We start from the raw sequence: 21,058 nt of genomic DNA on the forward strand, positions 1-21,058 counted from the left end.
CCATTTTTCAAGCTTTCCTGTATTTGTGTGTAGTTCTATGCAATTTAATCCCATATACAGATTCCTGTAACCATCACCAGAAACAAGATACAAAACTATTCTATCACCATAAAGAAATGTCCTCTTGTTCTCCCCTTGTACTTGCACCCCGTGCTTCCCCACAACACTCCGTAGTTTTGTCATTTGAGAAAGACAACAGCACAATGACCTTGAGGTCCATCAGGACTGTTGTATCAATACTTCATTCTATTTTTATTGCTGAGTAGTGTTTCACTTTATGGATGTACTAGAGTTTGTTTAACCATATAAGAACATTTGAGTTGTTTCCAGTTATTTTATTGTTATTACTAATAAGTCTTCTATTAACATCCATATACAGATATTTGCATGAACATTAAGTTTTCAATTCTCCGTGATAATTGCCCAAGAGTATAACTGGTGAATCATGTGGTGAGTGCCTGTTTAGTTTTATAAAACATTACCAAACTATTTTTCCATTGTAGCTATACCCTTTTCGATGCTCACTAGCAATGTATGAGAGATCCAGTCTTTCTGCATCTTTTCCAGCATTTGGTATTATCACTATTTTAAAAATCATTCTTTTATCTGTTGTAGTAGATGCATAGTGATATCTCATTGTGGTTTTAATATGTATTTCCCTAATAGGTGATGATGTTGAAAACCTATCTTATCATGAGTTTCTTTGCCAATCATATTTTCTCTCTGGTGAAGTGTCTGTTCATGTTCTTTGTCACTTTTCTAATTGGATTCCTTTTAAATGTTGAATTTTAATATTTCTTTATATATTCTAGATATTCCAGTTTATTTTTTTTTAATTTTATTTATTTATTTATTATTTTGGGGGGTACACCAAGTTCAATCATCTGTTTTTATACACATATCCCCGTATTCCCTCCCTCCCTTGACTCCCCCCTCACCCTCCCTCGAGTCCCCCCCCAGTTTATTTTTGATAAGTTACCCTAACATAAAACTAGCTAAATGTCAATAAATTATTATTTTAAAATGATACACGAGGATAAAATTATTTTATGAATAATTTTATGAAGGACTAGTTTTTGTTGTACTATATAATTAGTGTTCTTTAAATAAATGACTCATTGAATGAACATATCTATTTTGATCACATTGAAATAGATATAATCTTCCATTTTAAGTAAAGAATTTCCATGAAAAGGCTGTTAATATTTGGCTGTCAGTGGTTCAGATATTCAGATATTCTTGCAAACATCCCTAGAGATAGTGCCCTACGGCAAACAAAAAATAATAAATAATAGTGAGAAAAAAAGATAGAAAAGCAGGTAAACATGTTATTGTGCTAAATATCACAAAGTGAAAAAATGCATAGCTGAAATAAAGGTTAAATTGGTTCAACACACGTTTTCACAACATTTGCTGTTACACATTTTTATGATACATAAGAAATTTTTTTCTTTTTATAAGAATTGTTTCTCTAAAATTAGGATCAGCTTTAAAGCTGAATAAATGAAAGAATTATCTGAATGCTAGAAAGAACTTCCTATCCTCCAAATATCTTTCCTTTGAATGTAAAATTCTACTCTTAGAGGTTTAGTAAAAATTTATTAAACTATGATATCCTTAGAAGAGGCAGCACATTAAGGTTTGCAATCAACACTTTATGGTGTGAACGTGAATAAGTTTAGCAGCGACTTTCCTCACAGATAGGTAGAATTAGGGAGAATTGCAAACAGTATAATAAGAAAATAAGTACCTGGAATACACAGGGCCACAATGGAAACAAGTAGAATTTTAGGGTGCTGAGGATAAGATATACTTTTCAGTTTAGAACCATACGTTTATAGACAGTAGAGTATATAGCATAATGAAAAGACTAGCTAAAAATGTTTTTACCTCCTATACTTACCTTACAGATAGCAACAAATAGACTATAGCAACACATCCCTTCATGTGTTCTTTCCAAAGACATACCTGGTGGCAAAGAACGTCAGGAGGATGGGGCAAGCGAGTTCTGGGAAGCTGACTTTCCACCTTAAATTCTTATTGGTTACAATCTTATTATTCATTCAGACCCTGTTCATAGGAACTTGAGGAAATCTGTACGGATTCTGACATTTATCAAATAGATTATATAATAAAACATGTCACTTAACTAAGTGAAGAAAATAGACATGGTAAACGTAGCCTGGGTTCTAATTTTGAATTCTAGATTATTTAATAATAGTGTTATTACTTTAATGTGCATTTAAACCATGGGAGAGAAATAATTAAAATGGAATTTAAGTGACGCTTTATTGGCTATAGACAGTTGGAAAAATCATCTCTTAGGCAAGGTAACTCAACTTCTGAAATAGTGTTTAAATAAACGCAAAAAAGTACAACTGGGTACCTTATTATGAATTTATTTTTGTGTTTACAAGTATCGATTATCCTACAAAATTCCACTTTGCCTCAAAAATGTAAATACAAAGCTTCACTTTTGTCAGTCACAGTGAGTCACTGAATTTTATACTTATATGCTTAAAAAGTTTCTTGTAACACATATGCTTTGTAGGGTAAGGTGTGAGAAACTGTAAGAAAGACTCCTAATTCAGTCAATTTTTAGCAATGATGAAAGATACACCTTACCTGATTCGAAAGTAGTAACAATCACTTCAGCACTTGACTTTCCTTCCACATATGCAGCACTAATATTTCCAGTGAATGCAGTGATCACCACAGAATACCTTGTGAATATTTTCAAATCTTTAATTTCTATGGTTTTATTTTCTTCATTTGACTTGATTAAGGAAATATTAAATTCATCACTGTCTACCTATAGGAAAAAAATAGCTAACCATTAAAGGAAGCAGCACTTGAGATACAAATCACTAAAACATAATCATAGAAAGCTATGTGTGGTACATTTTTCCAGTCAAGATTTAAAATTCCTTTTATTTACAGTTAGACGGTCCTGGGAAATCCAAAGTGCTACTTTAACAGTTTACTAATTAGCAATTATTTCAACAATTGAAAGTAAAAGGAAAAAAAAAATCAACCAACCACAATTAATCACAACAAGTAGAAGTCATCTCTGCAGTCAATGAAACTTATACTCCAGTGTTTTATAGAAGAAAAAATATAGGTTGGTACCCAACCATCAGGGGTTTGAATCCCAACCTGGTTAACTCCTGTCGCATTTGATAAGTCATTTATGCTCTCTGTGTCTTACTTTCTGTGTATGTAAGATTGGAGTGATAATATCTATTAATAGTATTTTGATGATTTAGGAAAAACAGATCTGAAGTAGCTGGCACAGAAATTTGAATTTTCTTTTACCATGACCAACAAAAATGACACACCATTTTGCAACATAATTCAGGATGTGTATGTGTGTTTGTGTGTATGTGTATTCTTTGTAACTGAAAACCACTTTTCAGAAATACAACTTCCTTCTGAAATGCGCTTTGATATTTTCTGCCCTTTTTAATTTTATTCCAATTCATTTACAAAATGCTTGTCCCAATTGAAGTTTGGAAAATTGATCTAGCACCAGGCAAGGCACTAGGTGAGGAATCAGTTCATTAGTGTAGATGTTATAATTATTAAATGTGTACAAATGAGTATGCTTAGGTATATTAGGTATAGTTGTATAATTTATTAAAACATAGTCTGTCTTTGATGGAAGAGTCTGGCCTGTTCCCTGTAGGGATTAAACACAACTAAAGTTTCTAGCACTCTCTTTCGTGCTAGAAGGGCTTTTCCTGAGATGAAGGACAGAAAATTCGAAATCGTATTATGCCTGCTTCTCTCAGGTACTTGACTTGAAACACTTAAAAACAAGTTGGATACACTGTCCTCACGATCAAGCTCACTTTCAACTTGACCATCTCTCATAATTTCGAAAGATTTTTTTGTTCAATATGTTCTTCAAATGCTCTTTTCTAAGAGCTTTATTTTAACTAAAAAAGATGTTGCTATGAGAAACACAGCACAAGGCGGATATGTGATATCAGTATTGCAAAAACTCAAACAGATCAAACCATGTTGAGACAGAGCAGTGGGGGAAGATGTTCCACTTCTAAGATGGCAGAAAAACAAATCCGTGTAGGAATCCAATTGATCAGGTGCATGGACCCCCTGGTAGAAAGTATGTGTGTATTTAATCGGTTGTCAGTATCTAAATATCACATACAAACCAGGCTTTTTAAATTTCCCCTAAGACTAGGCTTATATTCATGCTGGGTAACAATTATCTAAAGATGAGTGACAGGTTGCCCCTATAAACGGGGCAGGGGTTGCCAACTCATCAATGCCTCACCACTTAGCTTCATTTTGACCACTCTTCATGTTCCTTGCCTGACTAGCTATTTCAGCTCTGATTTTAGAGAGTTGAGCTGAATTCCTTACGATTCCATAGCCACTTGGTAGCTGAGATAGGATTTGCTCCCAGGTCTTTGAAGAGTCCAGACCTCTCTAAACTACCACGTGGTCACAAGGCCTGATCTTATAAAGTAAAATTAAGTTATTCCAATGCCTCCCATTAAAAAATGGATAACAAATAACAAGTAGTAAAATATGAAATAACATGCATGTGATCCATATCTTAAAAAATATATAGTAAAATTCAAAAAGAATACTGGGCTCTCACATACAGAATGTAGAAAAATTCATTTTCTTTCTTTATTGAACCTACTGTGTCTTTGCTATCATTAACTATTATTTGTCCGCTTACCCAGGACTGAAACCTCAGACCTTTATGATCCATCATTTCTCTTCAATCAATTCCAAATTTGTTTACTCATATTTGATCATCTATTATTATGATGAACTGTCTCGCATTTTTTTTGAAGTGTGGTTGTTTTATATACATTGTTAGTAGTTAGATTCTGGTTCTGTTTTCCTCTCCTTTCCCTGCCTGCACCCTTTCTCACCTAATACATCCCCATTTATTCTTACATCCCAGAACAAATTTAACTTTTTCTGTGCAGTCTCCTCTATATTCTATGTCTCCCATAACAGAAACTTTAATTACTTTGTTACTTTATATTCTAAAAAGACTGTATACCTCACACTCTATAATTAGCTCTTTATATTCTGGTGTCATTCTCTAGAGTGTGAGCTACTTGGAAGCAGAACTTTGTTTTCTATCTTTGTCTTGATGAAAAGAAGCTACTCAGTGAGTATTTGCCAAGTTAAAAAACAAAGGGCCACAAAATGCATTAATTTCCAGTAGAATCATGCAGGATGATATCTGAGTGCATATATCTTTATTCGAAATGTCAGTTTTTGCTTAATTTGAGTCCATTCAGGGAAGAGTTTATGCCCTTGTGGCAAAGGCCAGGCTGCATCATAAGTCCTAAATTCAATGACATGTGTTCTTTGGCCTGAGAGCCAATGACTTTTGAAGGTAGATAGTTACATATTCATGAAATGAGCTTCGGATAAACTCTATGAAGACAATGACCACGTCAGACTTGTTCATACCCAGCACCTAGCACAAGGCTGGCATTTGAATGTACTTAAAAGTGTGTTGAAAGAATGAGGGGAAGAAGAAACAAATGACAGCTTAGCTCCAGAATCCCAGGAAACTGTGATGTGTTAGAATCTGTTTGAATTTTTGCTATCTTTGATCCCAAGGGGTTTTGGTGAGCATATATTTCAATTTGGCAAATTTTATTTGCTGTTTGATGGTTTTTCCTATCTTCCATCACATCATTGTCTGCTGGTTTTAGCCAGGTCTTTACTGTTTGAGAAGTTAGTTATCCTCTCTGTGCCTCAGTTACCATTTATGCAAACTGAAGATAATATTTACATCAAAATGTTATTAGATATGAAAAGACAATGTATATGAAGAGGCTAAGTACCTGAAACAAAATAAGCAATTACAATATTAGTTATCTTTGCATCCTTCTCTCTTTCCCTTGCTTATTTTTAACCTCAGTAAGAATGCTAAGAGAATGAGGGTATAAATCACTTTTTTAAATGTTTTATTTTTCCCTCCTTTAAACACAACCAAATTCCAAGAGAGAGCTATTTTCCCTAATAAAGTGTCTTTTACTTGATAGAGCACAGCGTTAACATTTTATAATTTGCTTTTAACGCTAATTCCCAGAGCATTTGTCATTCGTGCTGATTATTTCTGGCTAATTATTAACTAAAAATCTTCACAAATATGCTCTCAAAAAGGAACATAAACTGAAGAGTGAATGGGAGAACAAATGTATCAATAATCCCTTAAGTCTTCTTTTAATCATAAGTCTTTTGAGACAGAAGTATTTCCTTTAAGAAATAATATAAAAAATAATATAATTTTTAATATAATTTTAAAAAACCATAAAAGTTAAAAACGAGATGGATAGCAACAGCAAGAAGGGAGGAGAATTCACCATGAATTACCTAATTTAATGCATCAGATGCCACCGGGAGACTGCTCATCAGGCTTCGTAAAGCTCAAGCAGGTGCCAAGGAGATATTTCCAATTCTAACCCTAGCAAACAGCTCTGCATTTTTCCATTGTGGAGCACACTGTTTTAGGCGAAAGGCTTGACTCTCATGCTTGGGTCTCCTTCCGTCTGGATGGCTACTCCAATTTGGTGTCTTGAGAAGCCTCTTATTTAAATATTTGTATTTCCCAGGAGACTGTCCTTGGGTTAGTTCTTACAGAAGTCTTACAGAAGAGTCTACATGTTCTCTAGTTATCTATAGTTAATCTCATCTACTCATGTGCTATAGTTAATCTCATCTACTCATATTATTTCATCTATCACGTAAACACCAGCATTTCCCAAGTCTGGGAATACAAACATCCTCTCCTGAACCACAGATCCATAGGTAATACTGCTACTGGGCTCTCTTCACCTGCAGGACTTCCGAGCATCTTAAAGTCAGTACATCTAGTACTGAATTCATGCCTTTCCTCTACAAATCTGTTCCTCCTCACAATTTTCCAAGTCACATATCTTGAAGTCATCCTTGATTATTCTTTTCACTCACCATCCACAGATTTTTTTTTCACCAAATCCTGTAGATTTAAATTATTTTTCATTCTGCTTCCCTCACTCAATTTCCTATGTCCTTATCTTTTCTTGTCCAGTTTTACTCTTGTAGTTTCCTGTCTCCTTTCTGAAGTTTGCACTCCCAGGACTTCTCTAAAACTATTCTCTACCGTGTGACCATACTGATCCTGTAAAATAGAAATCTGTATCCTAACACTGCTCTAATTCCACAATTGGCACCCCACTGCCCTTATCATGAAACCCACACTCCGTAACATAAGTCTGCCTCCAGATCTAGCCTCATCTCTCAGCCTTTTCGTCTTGAATGTTTTGACCAAGGATGCCTGAGCTACTTGCTTTTGCTAATTTTTCACACTTCTATTACCATTTCCTTTTCATGTTCTGCTTCAATTATTTTCAAAATCAAGCCCTGATGTTATCTTATTTGGGAGATATTTCTTCTAATGCTTTGTCCATTCTCTTTTTGTATTATGAATTCTTTTTCACCATATTTTAAACCAATATACTATTATCAACTTAACCTCATTTATATACATCATCTATACCCTGAGGATATATACAATAATAACCATGGTGATAATACTTCATTTATATTTATCAGCACTTACTATATGTCAGGCAATATTTTAAGTTCTTTATGCATATTTACTAACTTAGTCCTCAGAAAACTTCTGTATGCTGAGTAGTATCAATCTTTATTTTACAGATATGGACACTGAAATACAAACAAGTAAGCTGCCTGAGGTCTAACAGAGCTGAGATTAAAAGTCAAAGTCTGGTTCCAAAACCTATATTCTTAATCATGCCTTATACTGTCTTTTGCAGAAGGTAAGACATGCCTTACCGATTTGACATCTATCAAATAGAATGTTGGTCCAGTAATAACAGCAGGTTCACTCCAGCTGATGTTGATGCTGAAAGGTGATGTTGCTACTACATACACATTTTCAGGAGGACCATCTGGAGCTATGAAAATAGAAAAAAATCAATTACCTTGCTACACTGAAGCTAGTATTTGCCACAATATGATAATAGAAAAGACATAAAAAAAGATAATCATAATAAATTAATTATACATTGATTTATAGTTCACAGGGTGCCAAAAGGCATTGGCAAATCAAAAGATGTAATTCCTTTCAAAATAATTACTATACATAAAGAACTTCCATATGAGAAATTAATGGTCATAAGTACATGATTTTTAAACTTGAAATAACACTTTGAAAAGAAAGCATTACTATTGCTAAAATAAATCTTTTTGAACAAATAAATATTTTATTTTAAAATAGTTACCCTAACAATGTTGTTTTAAGAAAGCCTGCAGAAATATATTTGACTACAGAAAAGTGGAACTGGTTGAAGTGAATTATATTTAAAATGTATTGTCTTATAAATGTATCAATAAATTGTGTTGGTTTATTGTTTACACTGAGGGGGGTAGCATAGGAATAGGTTATACAACTGATCTTATTATTACAAATGTAAACGTTTCCTGAATTCATTATGATTTCAAACAATTCTTTAACTTGTCTTACTTTTATTATTGTTGTTTTCCCTCAAGAGTGCAAAACAAGAGATAATATTTTAAGGAACTGACGGGTGAAAACCCGTGTTGAGATTTCGATTTGTGAAATGACGAGGAATTAGAAGAGTTTTCAGTACGTTGAAAAGGATTTAGTCACAGTTAACTTGACATAGACATCGACCTAGAAACACTGCTGTACACATCTCTGTCCTAGCGTGGCCCCTAGTCAACTCCAGAGACATTAAAAATGGGGAGATGAGCATTTCCCAGCATTTCTGACTTTTAAATCCACATGAACAAACATTACTGAACAATATTATTCCTTAGATCCTGAGAAGGTGTAAAGAAGAAGATAAAATATTCATTTCCTTAAATAAATTTATAACAGCAACAAGCTGTATGATCTTGGTCAAACAAAATTTCTGGACCTCAGTTTCCTCTTCATATGCATATTTCACAGTGTTTTAAAAAGAATTACGAACACAAAATGTGTGAAAGAAGCCCCTTAGTTTAGTGTTTGGTCCTTTTGGTCAATTAATACAAACTATTATAACAAAGGGTAAAGTAAAGAACTAATTAGAAATACAAATAACCTACTATGAGAGGGCAAAGGACGAAGTGGTGAGTACAGATGGGCAGGGAATCAAGGTAAAGCTGCAGAGAGGAGCTGGGGATTGAATAGACTTGGAAACACGAGAAGGATTTCAGTAATCAGAAGGGCAGGTTTGGGGGCACTTCTTTGCTAAGAGGGTCATAAGCAAAGCCACCAAGATATAAACAACAGGGTCCACAGACAGATAGAATTTTATTTCTGCAGAATGGCTTTCTATGGTAATCTTATGTTTATTATTTTATACACTGAAAAATATCACTCCAAGAAGGGGTCAACACACTTCAGCAGACTGTCAAAGGAATCCATGGTACAAAAAATTTCAGTATCCCTAAGTTCAAGGAATAGAGCTATCACAGAAAGACCAGTGTCCACAGAGGGATGGGGCAGGGAAAAAACCTCAAGTCATTTGGGAACTAAGTCAGGGAGCACTTGATTATTATGTTAAAGGGTTTAAAGTTCAGTCTCTAAATAACGGGATGTCACTGAAAGTTTTGAAAAGGGAAGTACTTTTCTAAGATTTAGAAAGAAATCTCAGGCAGTCATGAAAAAAATAAGTGCTCTGAAGCAATAAGTCCAGATAGGCTATTTCCAAAAAGCCAGGTGAGATCTGATGAGACCTGAAAGTAGAAGCGTTACAGCAGGTAGAGATAGGAGATGAATCCCAGAGTCCTAAAAAAATTTAATAAAAAGAACTTAAGGGCTGACTAGATGTGAGATAGAGGATGTAGTAAAAGCTAATTCATATATTAATACTGGGGGAGTATTGATAGAATTCACAATAACAGCACATTCAGGAACAGACAGTAGTTTTGGTAGGGATCAGACTATGGCAGGAGATGATAAATTTGGATCTGCACTCATTGTCTGACATACTCACAAGGATTGAGATGCCTACCTGGCAATTGCAAAGATGAGCCTAGAACTAGGGAGACAGGACCAAGATGGAAAAGGGGTTTTAAAAATTTTCAGATAATTCCTTACAAATTGGGATAGTATAAATATGGCAAGTATATCTGGCTCAGGCGAGTCACAGGCACTGAAGAAAGTCAAAAAGTTTACTTCAACACCAGGTAGGTATTTAAGATGCTAACAGTAGTGACAGTCTTTGAACTATGAATGAGTTATTGGTACTTAGAACATTTCCAAGACAGATGATAGTGTGTATTTTGGAATTTGGGTGCCCAACTCAGCCCATGAAAGTATTTTTTAATAGGAGCATTGAAATAATTTAAAGTAGCATTCAAATGTTACTATAGAGGAATTCAGCAGATAAAAGAAAGTTTCTGTGCGAAAATGCCTTTGGTGTGACACATACTTCCTACTTGTACATTTCCTGACCTTTGTCCAATACTCTGAATGTTGACTCAGAGATCCAGCCTATATGGCATCCAGGGGAGAGAGTGAGAAGAGGATGCTCCAGGATTCAGAGGTGTGATGGGCTGAGAGGTGTTAATAACAGTGACAGAATTAGGTACATAATTTCTCTGGTGACTAATGTAGAAGAGATCATGGAATCTCAGCACTGCATGTCCTGAGATCTTCAGTCTTATTCTAACTTTATGATCCTATATTTAGGAAAAATGCCTCAAATTGTAGCATAATTCATTTAGATACATAACAAATGAGAGCGGTAGGAGGTCTCCTGCCACCCGCACAATTAAGTGCTTTTGGATGCCTTCACTGAATAAGGCATTTCATATTCAAGAGTGGCAACTCTCTTTCCTTCCCAAGCTGGACATTCCTTAGAAATGTTGTGCACCCCTTAACAAGTAGCAGCTTAACAAACAGCAGCTCTGAATCACTTTACTCACACTGTTAAATGAGGTGTGGATAGGCTTCAGGACCAGGTACACCATTACGGATCATCATTATACACTTTCCTCATGGAGAAATCTGCTTTGAAAAACCTAAGATGTCCTGTGTGTTTCAATGGCCTAATTCCTGCCTTTGACTCTGTAAAAGGGGAATGGCTAGAAGCTAAGCAAACCTTTATTAAGGTGTTTATTAATCAATAATTAATATTTTAATTATCTACCCTTTATGAATGTTCTTGCAACACCTGTCCTCTAATTCTGTAAGAACCATTGTGGAGAGGAAGAATTTCCTGACAGGCCGCACATCTGAAGTGGTATGAGACAGGACAATATTTCAGCCTACCTTTCTCTTTATTTCTGCCCAAATGTTCTGTTGGCTTTTAGGTGAAATTTACGCATTTATCCAACCAATAAATATTTATGGACCACCTGCTATGTGCCAGGGACTGGGAAGACACCAAGCCTCTAGAAGTGATCAGGGTAGTTGTAGACTATCCACATAGAGCTTCCAGTGTGTACCTGCTCTTCCTCACTCAACAATTGCTTATTGAACACCTACTCGAGGCAGGAATTTGTGAGGTGCTGGGGAAGAAGGGAAAGCCAAAGAGACAAAGATCATGGAATCTCTATTTCAGTGGAGGGAGAAAAATTATATTATAAAAAATTAGATAAATATGGGGCTTCCTAGGTGGCACAGTGGTTGAGAATCTGCCTGCCAATGCAGGGGACATGGGTTCGATCCCTGCTCCAGGAAGATCCCACATGCCGCAGAGCAACTAAGCCCGTGTGCCACAACTATTGAGCCTGCGCTTTAGAACCCGTGAGCCACAACTATTGAGCCCCTGTGCTGCAACTACTGAAGCCCACGCATCTAGAGCCTGTGCTCCGCAACAAGAGAAGCCACGGCAATGAGGAGCCTGCGCACCACAACAAAGAGTAGCCCCCACTCACCGCAACTAAAAGGAAGGCCCGCGCACAGCAAAAAAGACCCAACACAGCCAATAAAATAAATTAATTAATTAAAAATAATTAGATAAATATGTAACATACAAGTAAATTATATACTGTGTTAGGAAGTGATAGGTACCATGACGAAAAATGAAGCAAGGTAGTTGGGCTGGGAATGTGGATAGGAGTTACTATTTTAAAAAATATGGTAGTCAGGCTATGCCTCTCTAAATAGGTGACATTTAAAGATTTGAAGGAGGTGAGGGAACATGGGAATGTTTGAAGAAGTAGTGTCACAGGGAGGAGAATGGCCAGTGCACAGGCCCTGAGACAGGACTGTGCCTGGTGTGTTCTGGGAATAACATGGACTCCAGTGATGCTGGAGCCAAGTAAGTCAGAATGAGAGTCAGAAGCCAGAGTTTAATAAACTAATATCCTGAACTAGAAGGAGCCTCCATAGATTTTGATGCTTGGTAACTCACTCATTCCAGGAAGATGGGCCAAAATGCATTATATCAAAAGAGGACAGGTAATCTCCAGAATCCTATTCTAATACCTCTATAACGTATATAAACTCAATGGCTGTCAGGACTGACTGCACTTTTAAACTTAACTCATTCTGGCAGGCAGGCAAGGTGGTACATTATTGTTGCCCAGATCACATGGACGGCTTACGGAGAATTTTCTGTAATAAAAAAGTTGATGAGATTTTTCTGTGACTAAACTGATGGCAGCTTGTTTTTAGAAATATTTTCAGGAAATATTCTTTTATGTCTGTGTATTCTCTGCTCTGTAGTTTAGATCTTTGGGGTCTCAAATGAGGACAGATTCAAAACCATTTCCCAAGGAAAACCTTATCTAGTCTTGAAAGTATGTCTGTAGACCAGCTCAGAAAGCAGTATGCCGCCTTGCTTCAACTTCTCGTCTTTCATAGTAAAATGTGAACCCTGCAATCATTCCTTTAATACCAGCAATCAAAGCCCTCATCTGGGAGTGTCTGCTACCCCAAGCAGAGCTGAGAGAAAAATGACATTCAAAGATCATTCATGGTACATACTAACACTTGAACTACTAAATATTTTAAGTTCTATGCACTAATCAATCATTATAAAAAGGCAGGTATTCAGCCCCTCGCTGAGCTGTGCTTTAATTCTTGAAGTTTCCTAAAGTTTTTTTCTTTCTTTTTAAGAAAAACTCACTCTTGATAATATTTGCCTTTTCAGTATACTTGATGAAATTTCCTGTTTTGTTACATGTGTTCCCTGTGTTAAATCCTTTATGAAATATTTCTCTTAGAACATATTATATTAATCTATATACTTGAAGATTATAATATGATGGAATAAGAACTCCTAAATCTGAAATAAAAAACAAAAGTAAACACATACCTAACTAAACTGATATATGAATATATTATACGCATATAATATATAACAATGTATATTTCATCTCTGTAAAGCAATGAAAGATAAACATTTGATTGACGGATATTTTAAGAGAAATATTTAGAACACCAAAATGCTCAAAGTATACTATAAAACAGCATCTAATTATTTTAATACTGTCCAAATATTATAGTGTACTTTTAAGCAAATAACATTTTTGTTTCTTTTAGGCAATTTTCTCTTGGAATTTATCAAAATTCCAAAAATGCATAATAAAATAATTCTGTATTACCTTTCTCTTTTATTCCAGTGTGTAGTACACTATTATTAGAGTTACAAAATTACAATTATGAACACTTAAAGCAATAAAGGTATGGGGAGTTGAAAATATGCCAGTTTAAAAGCTTAGTAATATATAAGCATCTTTGGGAGACTTTGTTTGTCTCTCCATAAACTGTCACATTCTGATTTAGGATTGTTTGTGAAATGAATCTAGTCAGTAATGGGCCAAGATATCACTATACCCTTTCCCTTATAAATCACAGCAATTTACTCAGTAGGAATGATCTATCCTTATTCTCTCATTCCCCATAATCCAATCACTTCCTCTCATAAGCACTTTTCCCCTGGTTTTCGCAATAATGCATTTTCTGTAACTAACAACCATCATTTCCTGATTATCATGCTTCTATCCTTGCACAGGAATGTGGGTCTTATGTGGGTCAGGGTCATCTTTCCCATCCATCTGTGTCCCCATGCTAAGTGTGTTAGCTGAAAGGTGAGTCTGGATAGACCATCATTTTGCCTAGTACATATAAAAGTTTGACTACCCCCAAGTCTATGCCACTTTGATTAAGAACCAACAAATTTTGGTGTGTCTAATACTATGCTTTCAGAATAAGCACATTCAAAGAGTTATTAGTAACTTTGCCTTCTGCGGATCCCTGTAAATTTTATTTAATGATGAAAAATGTTGTAGACAATACTCTATGGTTTTTAGTGCATGCTATAGTGACCTTCCTAAAGAATAAACATAAATAAATAAATGACTTGACAGCAACTCAAAAGACAAAAATTCTTGAGCTCTGTACACATGTGTGACTTACATTGTCTGCTCATCTATTTGAATTTAAGTTCAAGTTTATTTAAAGGTCCTTCCCTTCAGGGTATTTTAGTTTCAGGATTTGATACACTGGACCATCAGATTCCTACCTACCGTCATCACTAAAGGAAGGGTTCCCATTCTTTCTCAGCTTATACACATATTAACAGTCTTAGATCCACACCATACCTGAAAGAATCTGCTTTAAGTTTTAGATGTCTCTCAGGACTAAGGGAAATCTAATTGGCTGGGTTGTTTGGGTGGATTTCTTACATCTTAAACAATTCAGGGCATCAAGGGCCTTGAAGAAGTTCAGCAGTTAGATTGACCATATTGACACAGGCCAAGACCATCTCAGGACACATCCCACTGGTTACAATACTGCACTAATTGGCTATCCTTTGCTGGTGTTGAATGTTTCCCTAGAGCCCAGTGATTTCACTGCCCAGTATGAGATACTACTGTTGGTGTATGAAATATTTCCTACCCTTTTACAAGACTTTAATTTTGTTTTATAGTTATATTTCCCAACAGCAAGATAGTAGAACAAAGGGAAAATATTACAGGCGTAAGAATCTGACTTATTAGACTGTTTGATGAGTACTGAGAATGATTCATGGATGCTCACGGTATTAGACTTCATTGTGTGACCACTTTCTCTGATGCTGAATAAGTAATTTTCTGAGTCATTTCAGCCTAGCTTAAGTGGGAAAAAATTCAAAATTCCAAAAAACTCTCACTTCCAATACTAGCCATGCCAGGTAAGAACGAAAATATTCTCATATTAGTTCTATTGCTTTTAGGATCAGATAACACAACTTTTTCTAGAGTAGCATTACGTTTATAAAACAACTTTCTGCAACAGTGGTTCTGAGAATGTGGTCTCCATACCAGCAGCATCAACATTACCTGGGAAGTTGTTGGAAAAGTAAATTCTGAGATCACACCCCTGACTTACTGAATCAGAGGACCTGGACAGGGCCCAGCACTCCATGTTTTAACAAGCCCTCCTGATGATTCTAATGCCTGTGGTACAAGTTTAAGAGCCACTGCTCTACAACATCAGGATACCATTGGAAAAAGCAGTGGCACTGCTCTTCAGATCATGTGCCCAATGATGAGATGTCCTGGTAACAAGGTTGGAAAGGGGAATTAAATTACTGCTTCTGTGAAGACTAGGGTTGTAGTTAGTGGTGAAGGGCTTAGGAGCTGGTGATAAACATGGAAATATGCATCCAGCCAACAGACACTCCACAGACTGGTCTCCTCCTAACTTTTCTGTATTTTAATTCTGAATAAATCGTGAAGAGGTTTCTCCCTACCATCACTCCCTCTCATTCCCAGAGTTTCTAGAGTAAGAATAGGTCTCCATGTTCCATAAGAACATAAGAAAACGTCATCATTTCTATGGTCCCTTGAAGCTATGTGTAGGAACAGCCTGGAATAGTTCAGATAAGGCCATCACCATGACAAAGTGTTAGGGCTGGGATAAATGTTGCTACTTAATCCTCCCATTCATTGTATGCAGGTATAATCAGGGTAAAGTAACTATCAAGGGTATAATTAAAGAGAAAAGAAAGGAAAAATGTAGTTAGAGGTTATGTGTGTTAGGGCAAGTCTCACTTAATTTGTATGGGAATGGAGATGGTTGGATTATGTACTAGAAGTTTGTACACTGTCTCCAGGTCTTTCTTAGTCTCAGTTTTCAAAGCTAATAAAAATCACATACTGATTACCCTTTAAATTTCCTTTAACTGTTTGGTTTTTAGCGCTTTGTTGAAAAAGACATTTCATTTGTTCATACAAATGGGGATTTTGAATTATTTGTATTTATATTTTGGAAAACTTGCTTAATAATCTGGCAAAAGGGGTTGTTGTTTTTTTTTTACATTAAATATAGAGTGGATCTAATCAAAGTTACGAGCTTTTACACAGCAAAGGAAACCATAAACAAAATGAAAAGATAACCTACAGAATGGGAGAAAATATTTGCAAATAATGTGACCGACAAGGGCTTAATATCCAAAGTATACAAACAGCTTATACAACTCAACAACAACAACAAAAACCAAAAAAAAACCAAACAACCCAAATGAAAAATGGGCAGAAGACCTACAAAGATGCTTCTCCAAAGAAGAAACACAAGTGGCCAACAGGCACATGAAAAGATGCTCAACATCGCTAATTATTAAAGAAATGCAAAACAAAACTACAATGAGGCACCACCTCACACCAGTCAGAATGGTCATCATTTAAAACTCTACAAATAACAAATACTGGAGAGGATGTGGAGAAGAGGGAATTTTCCTACACTGTTGGTGGAAATGTAAGTTGGTACAGCTACTATGGAAAACAGTTTGGAGTTTCCTCAGGAAACTAAAAATAGAATTACCATATGATCCAGCAATCCAACTCCTGGGCAGATATCCAGACAAAACTCTAATTCAAAAAGATACATGCACCCCTATGTTCATAGCAGCACTTTTCACAATAGCCAAGACATGGGAACAATCTAAATGTCCATCAACAGATGAATGGATAAAGAAGATTTGGTACATATATACAATGGAATACCACTCAGCCATGAAAAAGAACGGAATAATGCCATTTGCAGCAATATGGATGCAACTAGAAATTATCATATTAAGTCAGAAAGAGAAAGACAAATACCATATAATATTACTTATATGTGGAATCTAAAATATGACACAAATGAACCTATCTATGAAACAGAAACAGACTCATGGACATAGAGAACAGATTTGTGGTTGCCAAGAGGGAGGGGGTTGCGGGAGGGATGGAGTGGGAGGTTGGGGTTAGCAGATGTAAGCTATATGGAATGGATAAACAACAAGGTCTTACTGTATAGCACAGAGAACTATATTCAATATCCTATGATAAACCATAATGTGAAAGAATATTTAAAAAAAGAATGTATATATATATATATATATATATATGTATAACTGAATCACTGTTGTGGAGCAGAAATTAACACAACACTGTAAATCAACTATCCTTCAATAAAAAATTTTTAAAAATCGAGTCGAATGCTTTACTAGTTTAATTTTATATGCATTCTGTTATTTCCTTTAAATTATGGTTTCCCCTGACTATCTTCACCTTGTAACCTACTTAGCACCCATCCACCTCTTAGTACTTGCATATCACCATGAGGTTTTGCCCAAGTCTTAGTCAAGATCTAAGGGCACAGGCTCTACCCTAGAAATGAATGAGGTTTATGAATGATGAATCAATGTGTGTAAAGTTCTTAGAATAGTACCAGCACACAGTAGTAAACACCTGATAAGCTTAGCAATTGCTGTCACTATTCTTAACTCTCCAGCCAAGGGGTCTCAGCTCAGTTACTGGGCCCAACCAAAAAGTACTCTAAACTACCAGACATAGCAGTCCTATGGTTTCTTCAGAAATGGGAGTTTTCCATAGTCAAATCAGAGTTCTCCCTACTTCCTTAATAAATGCAGAAGAAAACAGAGCTAAAATTTTGTTGGCCTAGGGCCTAATACTGAGGCAAACCTGAACTGAGCTTAATGACCAGAAATCACAAAGAATTAAACCTACTTCACACTTCTTTCTGAACCAAGAGAAAGAAGATTCTCAGAAAGGCAAAATAAAGTCAATTCAACATGAGATTTGAAGTTTGAGATGAGAAAGTGGGAGAATTCATTGAATTTTTAAAAGATAAAATACAGCTAGCTATTATTGGGTGAAAGATTTTTTTTCCTCATTTTTTCCTTTTAATAATCAGGCTTTCTATAATATTGATGATTTAAAAAATAATACAGTGATCATTCTTATCCTTTGATTTTTAGCGATTTTGCTGAAAAATAGTGCTTCTGTAATAGGACTTCAAAATATTTTTATTTATATTCTGGAAAGCTGCTTAATAACCTGGCAAAAGCTCTTTTAAATTAAATATACATTTGAATGCTTTAATAAATAATTTTACATGCTTACTATTACTATTTCTTTGAATTATGATTTCACTCAAATATCCTCTCTTCGTAATCATACTTAGCAGCCCAGATTTAGACATTGTTCCCCTTTGTTTTCTTCATGGACTATCAATCACAGTTTATTATCTCAGTTACTCATTTAGATACTGTTAAAGCTTCAATCCACTCTGAAACAGACATTTACTATTTACTTTCACTGTTTGAAATCCATCTCAATTTATTATAAGCATACTTCTTTCCTATATGCAGTAATTCATACCTCATGTTAATTAAAGAAAAAGAAAAAATCAACAGTATAAAATAGACTGATTTTGTGAAATAAAAGAAGCGGAACACGTCAAACATGAATAGAAACTGACTGGGAGAATTTTAAGAACCAAGCAAATATTTGAAAGACAAGTTATAGACAGAAAGAAAATCTGAAGAAAAATAGTATGAACTATTTTGCAATGTGGAGAATTTTGACATTGAAATACTTTCCAGTTAAAGTCAGATGTCTTCCTTGAGTCCAAATGCCATATTCATTCAGTCTTAGATATTGAGTAGGCATGAAGAGTAGAAACCTACATAAGACATGATTACCCGGTCAGCTCTGCCTTTAAGGAGCTCAGAATTCAACAAGAGAGAGAGATAAACAATTATGATGTAATACGTTCAGTATTTAGAAACAACTTTTGGAAGGTGGGAGTGGACAGAGGAATTTGTAGAAGGCTTTGCAAAGGAGATGTTTGGTCTCCTTTGCAAAGAAGAGGCAGTGGTCTCCAAAAGAGGACTGAAAGGACAGTTAGAAAGAATAGCAAAGATTCTGGAGCACAAAGGAGAAAGAGCAAAGTATGTGTGGGGAATATAAGCAAAAATCATAAGTAACTGTATAAAGCATACTAAAAATATAAATTTTACACAACAGGAAAATAGAAAACTACCAAAGATTTTAACAGAGGAATAACAATACGTGTATTCAAAAACTGTGTTCAGGTGGAAGGTAGAGAAAATGGGAACAGAAAGACCATTTAGATATCTTTTGTAATAATCTGAATTTAGAGACTCTTAACAGAGAAACATAAACAAATTCAAGAAATATTTATCAGGGAAATTCAGTGGGACTTAGATATGAACTTGGGGATGGGGATGGCTAAAAAGAATTAAGAATGATTCCTAGATTGCTGGCCTGAAGAATTAGATGAACAATGGTACTGTATCGTGAAACAGGGAACAAGCAGGTAGGAGAAGGCTTGCAGTGGGGCAGGAACAGTGGTAGTAGGGGGTTTGAGATGTCTGTGGAAACCTAAGAGGTCATACCAGTGACTTCAATCTACAGGTCTAGAAGAGAGAGATGTTGTCTTGAATTACACATTTGGGAGTCTTAGGCAACTAACTTGAAAGACTTTCAACAGCATATAATTAATTTTGCAGAAGTACAACCATCATCTCTAGAATAAATTATATTCACTTCCTTTACTAGCAGCAGGATAGAGCCTATTCTAAAAAACCACTGCCACCAAATGGGCTTCTTCATGTCATGAATTGTATTTTTCTATTTATTTATGGCTAACATCCCTTCTTATCATTGTATAATTGCTTCTTTATAGAAAGGAGACTGTCTACCTCTATTATGATAGCATTCACCACATTATAAGTGCATTACACCATTTAGAATATATTAAGAAAAATAATTGAATATATAGTAACTCATCAACAATATCTCATTTTTAAAATGTTAAGGAGTGCTTTGCCCTTGATTTGGTTTTTCTCCTTTTTAAATCATAAAGTTGCATTCCTTGGAAGCTTCTTTGATGAGGCATGTTTTGCTGAATTTTTTTTAACCTAACAGATGTTTGGGTAGTTAAAATTCCTCATGAGTATGGTATCCTGTGGTTTTCACAACCTAAGTGTTACCCCAGGAATTTTCCTTTCTTGCTGTCTTCCAGTCCTGGTGGTCTATAGGAGATGCACATTATAAGAGTCCCATTTCATTCCATACTAATTTCACACCCATACTCTTTTAAAGTTGTACATTTCCTCAGCATTATAAGTACCTATCGTGCACCACAGAGATATTCAGCAGCTTCCCATTCTATATTCCTCCCACACACACAACTCAAATTGCTTTTGAGTATAAGGATAATGAGAAAACTAAGAGAGGAGTAAAATAATCCGTAAGATTTTAATGTTTCAAGTTAAATATTTCTGCTACTTGTAATTTCTGTGCTTATGTTTGTATCTATACACACTCAGCATGAAGTAGAGAGTAACGACTATTATACAGATGATTTAAGGAGAAAAGCAATTTGGCTTCAATTATCTAGATCGGAGTACGTGGGAGAAAGAAATGTTAGCTTGAGCTGGCTGAATATTGTTTCTTTTATTCACTCCAGTGTATAGTGGCAGATCTAGATTCAGAAAGTAACCCAATTTAATTCTCAGCTTGCATTCCAACTTTGCTCCCTGCATCTTCAATTTGAGTGCTCTTCTTTATGAGCTCAGAGAGAGTTAATACAACATATTCTCTTATTCTACAAGTCATTTTAGAACATTTTATAATATTTATTATTCCGACAGGGTGGTCTTTTTATTTGAGTTATTCAAATGTTGAATAATTCGACCTCAAACTAACCATCAATTGCTAGTTCCTTATCAAAGAAGCTCCAGGTTTTGATAAGAAGTTCTGGGAGGAAGTGCTTGGGCACAACTTGATGCCA

The 21,058-nt window shown here is 35.4% G+C and overlaps 1 protein-coding gene across 1 annotated transcript in view; it reads right to left on the bottom strand.

Moving 5' to 3' along the window:
• Positions 1-21,058, bottom strand: part of PTPRQ (protein tyrosine phosphatase receptor type Q) — a 197,521-nt gene that overhangs the window by 63,491 nt on the left and 112,972 nt on the right. The window contains exons 27-28 of the mRNA XM_057740406.1: positions 7,840-7,961; positions 2,626-2,812 (exon numbers count right to left, since the gene is read on the bottom strand). Coding sequence (XP_057596389.1) covers positions 2,626-2,812; positions 7,840-7,961 — 309 coding nt within the window. The remainder of the gene's footprint in view (positions 1-2,625; positions 2,813-7,839; positions 7,962-21,058) is intronic.

The sequence above is a fragment of the Hippopotamus amphibius genome, chromosome 7 (assembly GCF_030028045.1).
Source record: "Hippopotamus amphibius kiboko isolate mHipAmp2 chromosome 7, mHipAmp2.hap2, whole genome shotgun sequence".
NCBI classification, from domain to species: domain Eukaryota; kingdom Metazoa; phylum Chordata; class Mammalia; order Artiodactyla; family Hippopotamidae; genus Hippopotamus; species Hippopotamus amphibius.